The sequence below is a fragment of the Triticum aestivum genome, chromosome 4B, assembly GCF_018294505.1.
Source record: "Triticum aestivum cultivar Chinese Spring chromosome 4B, IWGSC CS RefSeq v2.1, whole genome shotgun sequence".
Classification (NCBI taxonomy): domain Eukaryota; kingdom Viridiplantae; phylum Streptophyta; class Magnoliopsida; order Poales; family Poaceae; genus Triticum; species Triticum aestivum.
In genome coordinates, this window is record NC_057804.1 from 385,301,959 (window position 1) to 385,311,868 (window position 9,910).

The window sequence follows — 9,910 nt, forward strand, 5'->3', positions numbered from 1 at the left end:
ATAAAATTTTGTTCATGTTCTCAATAATTGTTCACGTTTTAAAAAATTATGGAATTTGAAATTTTCATCGAATTTTAAAAAAAGTTCATCGATTTGATAAATGTTCATTCAATTAAAAAAATTTCACGAATTTAAAAATTCGCATTTTTAGGAAAATAAAAAAGGAAAATGAGAAAAGAAAAAGAAAAAAGCGAACAGAAATTAAAAAATCAGCGAGCAGTGAAAGCTGGTTTGGTGGGCTCTCGCGGCCTACGTAAATAAAAAAACGCAAATAAGTAAATGGACACAATAGGTACGCTGGTCTGTTGGTTAGTGAGCTGCCGTTTGAATGGAGAGATCGTGAGTTCGAGCCTTCACATTCGACATAGGATTTTTGGTGCAGTTTTTTAACAGAAAAAAAGAAGTAAACGGGCCGGCCCAGCGCGACGCGGGGGTGTGCGCCCGTTTCGGGCAACAGAAGAAAAACGGGCGCTTAAGGCGCCCGTTAGAAAATGCCGTAAAGGCTGACGGCGTAATGTTGTCTGTAAGTTAGACGTGGGCCCTGCATGAATATATGTATACCTAAGTTATACATGGGCCTGTACGCTTTGCTTTGGAAATCTCGAGAGGGACCGATGGGATGGATATCGTGTGCATCTGTGCCCGAGCGTAGAATGGCACTTTCGACATAGGATTTTTGGTGCAGTTTTTTAACAGAAAAAAAGAAGTAAACGGGCCGGCCCAGCGCGACGCAGGGGTGTGCGCCCGTTTCGAGCAACAGAAGAAACGGGCGCTTAAGGCGCCCGTTAGGAAATGCCGTGAAGGCTGACGGCGTAATGTTGTCTGTAAGTCAGACGAGGGCCCTGCATGAATATATGTATACCTAAGTTATACATGGGCCTGTACGCTTTGCTTTGGGAATCTCGAGAGGGACCGATGGGATGGATATCGTGTGCATCTGTGCCCGAGCGTAGAATGGCACTTTCGACATCGTTGTGCCTATATAAACATGTCGTAAGATCAAATTGTTCTACATCAAACAATCTGCCTTGCTTACATTGGGATGGGCTTTGCCTCCTCTATAGTCAGTAAAACAAAATGACCAAATCTAACTATTTCATGGTAAGTTGAAAATATTTATACCAAGAAACCCGAACAATACATTACTGCCCTTAAGTTCGCATTTATACCTCTACTCCTAATGGAGCAGTTGGTGAATAGTCCGCGCGGTTTTTTTTTCGCTGGTTTATTTTTGTCTGGTTTTTTTTCTCTCCCCTTCCACCTCTTGCCCACAGGAAAAAAAACCGTATCACCAACCACGAACAATGAACACATACAACGCCGCTGCCCTCGATCCCTTCGACCGTGCTCCCCTCGATCGCCTCCGACGTTACAATCTTGCCGCCGCCGCCAAGCCGAGGTACGGGATCGCCTCCATCACGTTCCTTCCCTGGCCGCCCCTCCCTGGATCCACCCCTCGCGATGCCGCCGCTCTCTCTCCCTCTTACCGCGATGCGGCGCCGCCCCCATCTGCCGCTCCGCCGCCGCCGCCACCTCCCTCCCCCTGGCTTCCCCTATCTCCCCCTTAGCCACCTCCACCCCCACCCTTCCTCTCCATTGCCGGATCCGGTTACAGATCATCAAGGTTAGGCGAGGGAGCTCCATGTCCATGGCGCACGCGTGCTCATCAAGGAAGCGGCTCCCGGATCTTGATCGCGCGGCCGTGACGGAGGGGATCGAGGTGGACGCCGCCGCCGCTGAAGACCAAGCCCCCACCTTGTCCAGAATCACTTCCGCCGTCGTGTTCCACCATGGAAGGAGGAGGCGGCTCAAAGTCTCCCTCGCTGCCGGCTCCAGATGCAGCTGTCGCCATGGGTGAGCGCCTCATACACGACCAGTTTTGATGGATTAGTGGCCACATGCACGTGTAGTGACGAAGCAGTTCTACATGACGAGGCTCAGACGGCGTCTTGATCCCGAAGCAAAGTATGCTTTGTTTCCCTCTCTGATCTCACCCTGGATCAACCAATAGCTAGAGATCTGAATGAGAATAGGTTCATTTATGTTAATAAGGTCTTCAAATCATATTTAGGAACGGAGGGATTAGTTCATTAGAGGAAAATACCACGTCACTTGTAATGGAATTTCACGTGTCAAACATATATGTGTGCTGACTACATGCCCCTGCAAGTGTGTTGATTCTCATGTCAGTTTAGTGATTGTAGTTATATCCCAAGTTCATTTACATCTGCAGACTACATGCAGACTCTACATGCAGTTGCTTGTTTATAAACTATGTTTAGGCGTTTGTTTGTTTTCCTCCAGCTGTGCACTAAATTAGTACTATCTCCAAGTACACGAACTTGAAAACTTTCTAAGATTCGTACACACCTTCAGGTAGAGATGCTTGGTTTTTTTCTCTAGAATTTCTATACATTTTAAGTGGATGAGCCGCCCATATATTCATTAGAAAATGATGGATGTGACCCTATTTAAAATGACTTTCGGATTTTGTTTTCCAAGTAAGATCAGAAAGCCGACAGCGTTTCTATTATGCTTCAGGAGAAATTTGGATCTTTTTAGATAGTTATTGCAACCATCTGTCTGAATGAGTATAAAAACAACGCTATGAGGTAATGCAAGCATGAGGGTGCCTCTTTTCACAATATGCGAACATATGGGCTACTCGAGGCTTTATGCTGTTTTTCAATCTAAGGCACGTGAAACTTTACTGTCGTTATTTTACATACCAATATCATTGCTTCCTCCAATTTCAATTGATTTTCATTTCCTGATTCATGTGTGTATAGGACAAAGAGGAGATAAAAGGAGTATTGGAAAGCTTAAAACCAGCCCCACAAAACCACTCTGCCTGGAGAAAGAAGACAATATTTGGCATGATCTGTTTCATCTACTATAGGTAACTTGGTATTTTATTGTGCACACACTATATTTTCATGTAAAAATAATCTAGAGGCTTGTTCTCTGAGGCCATATCAAGCAAGCTTCTGATGGAGAAGAAAGAAGCAATTCTTCTCTTCAATTCAAACAATTGATTTGTTAAGTTGTTTTCAGTTTGAGGTGTCAAAATGAGAACTTGGAGGATCAAGACCTTTGAACTGAAACCAAAATTAAGATATACCACGACACCGGGACACATAGAGTAGCTAACTAGATGTATGGTATTTCCAGAAAATAACTATACAATAAAGTAGGACACCAGAAAAATCAAGTAGGGAACCTGATGGGTTACCCTCTTCGGTAAAAACTTGGTTCATGTATAATCTATTGAGAAATCACAGAGTCAAAAATCGTTGTCCCGTTCTCTTCGGTAACGATTTTTTATTTAGTAATCCTGCGCCTCAAAGTTCGTAATCCTGTAATGCATCCTTGAAATCAGTTTGTTCTCCACCATTGAGTATCATACATGATGCATCAACGGGTTAGGTAGAAATTGCCTGCCCTAAAACCTGCATGACAACCAGACTGCCACATTTATTCAGTGCAACTCATCCCGCTTCAGCATCGAAGTTTCAAGGGGCCATGAGAGCGGAGGTAGCCAAGTCGTTGTCGCATTAAGGCAGAGTGAGGACGTAATTATCTCATTAGCGTTCAGTGCTGGTTCGATAAACAACCTTTGATCCGTGTGGTTTGTTATATATCTACTGATCCATGAAGAAACTTTTCACTGGATACTTGTCACCTGTTTAAACAATTATCTTTTGATTAGTAGTTTCTCTACGCAAGTTTTTTTTATCTAATTGTTGCATTCTTCATAGGTTTATAGGGGTATTTTGTAACCTGGAGCAATCAGACACACTTTCTATAAGGAAATGAAATCTGAACATCTGTTTGGTTTTAATATGTAAACTAATGTACCTACTTAGAGTGATCTTTTAACTCAATGAAAATTACAGAAATTTGCTTGGTAAAGGCCTCATGTCACTTGAGATCAAAGAGCTCAAGCTACTTGAAAAGCAACTTGATTCATCCTCAAGATACATAAGATCCAAAAGACTAATTGATTTCTTTCGGTATAAATTGTTCCTTTGTCCTGCTTATTTCTACTGTGTTAAATAATCATAGGCAATATTATGCTGCTAAATGTAGGGTTTCATGATCACTTTTGACCTGTGTTGTAGGTAGATTACACCTATTTTTGTCTTGCTTTGTTTTTAAGTAAAATTGAGCAGGGCGTGTGCTCTGTTCAAACAATAAACAAAATAGAGTATCCTCATGCTGTAAATATACCTCAGTTTTTTTTTTCAATGGACAAAACACATCTCAGGTTAGTGAGCTTCCCTGTACACTACATCTCTATTGAACTATGTGCAGTTTTCAGCTTGATGTCTTTGATTTAATGTCATCATTCTAGGACTGGAAAATTTAGCATTAGACATATTGATTCAGTAATGCAATTAATGCATCATAAAAACTAGGAATAATTTGGCTGTGTCGTCCTCGATATGTTATGACACAAAAATGTTGATCATTTTCACGATTGTAGACACATCATATGCTTCATCATCTCACTGGTCTCTAGAGCAAGGTATGCTCTTAACAAAATAAATTTTATCATATTATGTATTCATAAATTTTCTCACACAAATTTATTCAGATATAAAATCAACTGTACACTGAATAATTTTGTAAGAAAAGATCTTTTGAGAAGAAAATAAGTGCCTTAGAAGAAAAGAAAATGTCATTTCCCATTGCATGTATTAATTAGATTACTGAATTCTTTCCCTCGAGAAGAAATAATTTAACCCAGTCATTTCTGTCCTTTCTTTTGGGTTTAAGCTTCATAAAAGTGGCTGAGTGTTGACGTTGGCTCGCCAAGCCTATCAAGCCTGTCCAACATTGTCTGAGATAGTTTGGGCATATTCAACATAGGCCTCTTGAAGCTCTCATGCGTAGCGGATGGCTAAAGCGTGCTGATACTGTCAAGAGAGGTCGGGGTAGACCGAACTTGACATGAGAGGAGTCCGTAAAGAGAGATATGAAGGACTGGTGTACCCTCAAAGAACTAGCCCTGGACAGGGGTGCGTGGAAGCTTGCCATCCATGTGCCAGAACCATGAGTTAGATGCATTATCTTATGGGTTTCACCTCCAGCCTACTCCAACTTGTTTGAGACTAAAGGCTTTGTTATTATTATTGTTATTGTTACATTTCTGTCCTTTCTAGGAGGATTTCAATTGTTTTCCCAATTTTCCTTCCACCATTTTGTAACCCTCTGCAGAACCGTCTGGGGAGGTTCGCAACATTGTCTACTCATCTGATGGGAAATCGGTATCTGTTATCTATCATGTGGTTATGGAACTGATACAGATGTACCCTTCTTTGCCTCCCTTCTTTGCCTGGGAGTTAATTGTGGTTCAGTTTGCAGAATCTTGTTTGGTTTTACATTGATCTTGCATGCTCAATTTTTAAGCGTATAACCAGTTTGTAGGTCCTTGTTATGGCCGGCCGGCTTAGGCCCGCAAGTTATCTTAGTTTTTATTTTCAGATTAGGCAAGTTATCTTAGGTTGATTCTTCTACAAGTTATCTAGGATATAAATATAGGTTGTAAGACTCTTTTTGAAGGCAAGCAATAAGAAGAATATTATCTCCTATTGCCCGGCTCCCTGAGGAGCCGGAACCCTAGCCGCCAACAGCCCTAGCCGCCGCTCTTCTCCTAGCCGCGACGGCGCCCTGCCGCCGGCGCGCCCGATCCTCGCCACGTCTCCCTCCATCCTTCCCTTACCACCTACGCCCTAGACCTGGTAGAGTACTTGATCCTACCAATTTGGTATCAGGTAACCGGGTTTCGACCATGTCTCCGCCAATTCCACCGCCACCACCACCGCTGCCCGCCAACTCCTCCACCACCGCCGCCTCTGCGCCGGGCGTCACGGCCTCGCTCTCGGCGGGCACCACTGCGTTGCTCTCAGCGCCGGTCCTAACGGCACCCGGCACCACGCCGGGCCAAGGGCAGCCACAGGCCCCCGTCCAACACTCGTCGCCGCCATCACCTCCCCCGCAGCCGCAACAGTTCACGCCGGAGGCCATGGCGGGCGTCCTCAACGACCTCGTCACCGCGGTTCAAGGGATCCGCCTCTACCTGGCAGGTCCGTACGGGCCGCCCCCACCACTCCATCCAGCCATGGCCGCGGGTCAGCAGGCGCTTCCGTGGTACTCGGCATCGGGGGCCATCACCGGACTCCATCCAGCCATGGCCGCGGGTCAGCAGGCGCTTCCGTGGTACTCGGCACCGGGGGCCGTCACCGGAGGCTACCCGGCGCTCCCCGCCCCAGCGGCCGCACGGCCGCCTTGGGCGCAGTGGCCGCCTCAGATCACGCCGGCAGCCCCGCCACTTCTCGCCACCACGGGGCCGCAGTGGCCCACCTGGACCGCGCCGGCCGCGCCGTCCTCCGTCGCGCCCTACCTTCCAGCGGCCTCGGAGCAGGGTCCTCCACCGGCCCCGCCCAGCCCTAACCTGGGCACCGGCGCCTCGGAGCAGGGCCAGACCCAGCAGCTTCTTCCGGCGTCACCGCCGGCCCCCACGCCGCAGGCGCCGGTGCAGCTCCACCAGGCGCCGCCGCCATCGACAGTACCACCACCCGCGCCTAGGGCTACGGGTCGGCCCCTGCACCAGGTGTAGTTTCCACCGTCACCATCGCCGATCCCCGCTTGGGCGACCGGCTCGTCTTCGGGGCCGGTCTACTCCACGGCGCCGGAACACCCGACGCCCTCCCTGCGGTTTGATCACCCCTCCAGCTCGGCGAACTACGCCCCGGCGCTTCCCGACCCAGCATACGCGCCGGCGGCAACTACGGCCGCCCCTGGGCACGGCGGGCCGACACCCCCTCGCTTCGCCAAACTGGACTTCGCCACCTACGAGGGCACGGAGGACCCCCTCAACTGGCTCAACCAGTGCGAGCAGTTCTTTCGAGGGCAGCGGACGCTCGCTTCGGATCGCACCTGGCTCACGTCCTATCATCTTCGAGGCGCAGCGCAGACCTGGTACTACGCCCTCGAGCAGGACGAGGGCGGCATGCCACCATGGGAGCGCTTCCGGGAACTCTGTCTCCTCCGGTTCGGGCCTCCTATCCGCGGGAGCCGACTGGCGGCCCTCGGCCGCTTACCCTTCACATCCACGGTGCAGGACTATGCCGACCGCTTCCAGGCCCTGGCGTGCCACGCGCCGGGCGTCTCCGCAACTCAGCGCGCCGAGTTATTTGTGGGCGGTCTACCGGACCATATCCGCGTGGACGTGGAGCTTCGGGGACCCCAGGATCTCCAGTCGGCCATGTATTACGCCCGCGCATTCGAGCGCCGCGCGGTGGCCATCCAGCAGGAATCACCGTCCCAGACTGCTGGGTCGCTACCCGGACCGGATTCCGCGCAGGGTCGGCCTGTGCAGGCTTCTGCGGCACCCCTCGCCGCGACCGCGGGGCGCCCGTTCCGCCGGCTCACTCCAGCTGAGATACTCGAGCGTCGCCGCCAAGGGTTGTGCTTCAACTGCGACGAACCCTACAAGCCCGGCCACGCCTGCCCGCGACTCTTCTACCTAGAGGTGGCAGACTACATTCTGGAGGACGCCGTCGCCGCCGACCTGGCCGCCCCAGATGTCGAGAAGATGTTTGACGCTGGTTGATTACCTCGAAGAGTTCAAGCAAGCGCTTCCCCACCTTACAGCTCGAGGACGAGCTGTTTGTGCAGGCGGGGAGAAGTGTTATGGCCGGCCGGCTTAGGCCCGCAAGTTATCTTAGTTTTTATTTTCAGATTAGGCAAGTTATCTTAGGCAAGTTATCTTAGGTTGATTCTTCTACAAGTTATCTAGGATATAAATATAGGTTGTAAGACTCTTTTTGAAGGCAAGCAATAAGAAGAATATTATCTCCTATTGCCCGGCTCCCTGAGGAGCCGGAACCCTAGCCGCCAACAGCCCTAGCCGCCGCTCTTCTCCTAGCCGCGACGGCGCCCTGCCGCCGGCGCGCCCGATCCTCGCCACGTCTTCCTCCATCCTTCCCTTACCACCTACGCCCTAGACCTGGTAGAGTACTTGATCCTACCAGTCCTACTATTTGATATGTGGACGTCACCAATGGGGGCATGGAGATTATGGCGAGGCATGGTGCTGCGGTGGCAGCGGTGAAGGTAACCTCGTCGAAGGCGGTGTCGATGGATGGCTGTCGATGAAAGCGGCATGGGAATGGGGGAGGTGGAGTGTCGAGGGATGGAGGCAGAGAACGGCAGCCGGGGAGACGGAGTGGCAGTGAGATTGGACTAGCTTGCCTAGGAGTGTGGGCAAGATTTCCTTTCCAGGATGGCCGAGGGTTTCTTAGTGTGTGTGAGATACTCCACCAAATACCATGCATGGTTATCTGAAATTATAGAGAATGGTACAGGTAAGAACCTAAACTTATCTTCATTTATAGTGCTTATCTTCATTTATAGTGCTAAAGATATGTCAATACATGTTCTTACATTTAGGCTCCTAAACTTGTTGAATGAGTTCTATATACAATATTTAAGTTGTCCTTCTATAAATTAAGACTGCCCTTGCTAATCTTTGTTGCATTGCTATTGATGAGTCTGTAATTGTCAACCTGGAGCAAGTAAGATTTTGTTTAGAGCTTTATTCTATTGGATTTTTTTCTATTACAGAAGTTGATGCTCGATCTTGTTATTCATTTCCTGGGATCATTTCTTAGTCTACTGCATCATTAACAAGAGCTTGGGGATTGCTTCGAGGATTCTGCGGATTTCTCCCGTAACCTCTTGTAGTGACACAATTAATGCTATGATCTTCAACCATAAAAATGAAGCCGTAAGCGTTGATGGTCTGCTCCTATGATCTCAGAGGTACCAAAATGAAGCTTAAGTCTCTTTTTAAGAATTGGTTCATGATGTTTTTACATTTAGCTACTCATGTATAGCTTTTAGGTTTACTTTTTTTCTCCTTGTAAAATTCTTTTTTTCGTTTGCTCACCTTGTAATCAACTCTGTGATTTTAGGATTTAGAAATCAGTCCAGGTGCCTATAAATGAATTTAGTTTAACTCTGTAATTAACCCTTAAGAATAATATATAATTGTTCTGGTTGCACTCATCCCTTATTCAGAGCTTCACCAATGGTGATAGCGTTGTGTCAAGGAGCAGGTGGAGAGGGAGAAAGAGAAAGGGAGAATGGAAGCCAAGTGATAGACAAAGGGAGTGAAAGATAGAAGACAGGCAATAACTTGTATTCTCTTACTAACGCTTTATTTATTGAGGACCTGTACCAATGCACAATTATTTTTTGCTGTATGATGGAAACATTTGGCGAGTCAAACAGACAAAAAATAAACAAATTTTATGTCCTTTTGGGCCACTGTGTTGAAGTTTTTAGGGTGGCATGTGTGACACTCGGCTAATGTAGCTGCTCATCGGCTATCGTACAATGGTTGTGCAAATAAGTTATGTAAAACATGGGTCGGGTACCTGGCGTTTTGTATTCATGATTTTTTCTGGACTCAGATCGTGCTGAGATGAATGAATAAAAAACAACTTATTTCAACAAAAAAAACATTTTGTTGGTTGGCAATAATATTATTATGTTTGATAGTATGATATGTGTTTGTTGATTGTCAAGAAAAAGATGCGTGTTGGGTGAGAGGGCATTGTTCTTAATTATTTTAGCTACTTCCTCTGTTCATTTTTATAAGTCGTTTCAGACAAGTGAAATTGTGTTGTTTTCCACATTGTCTGAAACATCTACAAAGCTTTATAAAAGTGAAAGAGAGAGTATGTGAACAACATCTTAATGAGCCCGAGCTTTATAAAAGTGAAAGAGAGAGTATGTGAACAACATCTTAATGAGCCCGTGGCAACGACACAGACGTTCTACTAGTTGCTCATAATATCTTACACTCAGAAGTGCAAGTCATCACCAAATCACTCAGTAC

At 47.3% G+C, this 9,910-nt stretch overlaps 1 protein-coding gene across 9 annotated transcripts; it reads left to right on the plus strand.

Moving 5' to 3' along the window:
• The first annotated feature begins 1,263 nt into the window (after positions 1–1,263).
• On the plus strand, positions 1,264–9,481 carry LOC123092270 (vegetative cell wall protein gp1). Of its 9 annotated transcripts, none has more exons than XM_044513987.1 (3): positions 1,264–1,399; positions 2,790–2,899; positions 3,897–9,481. In XM_044513987.1, exon 3 carries the CDS (start codon positions 5,795–5,797, stop codon positions 6,620–6,622), a length of 828 nt encoding a protein of 275 aa, XP_044369922.1. In that variant the 5' UTR covers positions 1,264–1,399; positions 2,790–2,899; positions 3,897–5,794; the 3' UTR covers positions 6,623–9,481. The 9 variants fall into 9 exon arrangements, 7 of the variants coding, with proteins under 7 accessions (XP_044369922.1, XP_044369923.1, XP_044369918.1 ...); XM_044513988.1 differs by having other exon boundaries at positions 4,780–9,481; XR_006444451.1 differs by having other exon boundaries at positions 1,305–1,854; positions 2,790–8,829; positions 9,088–9,481.
• Positions 9,482–9,910: the final 429 nt, after the last annotated feature.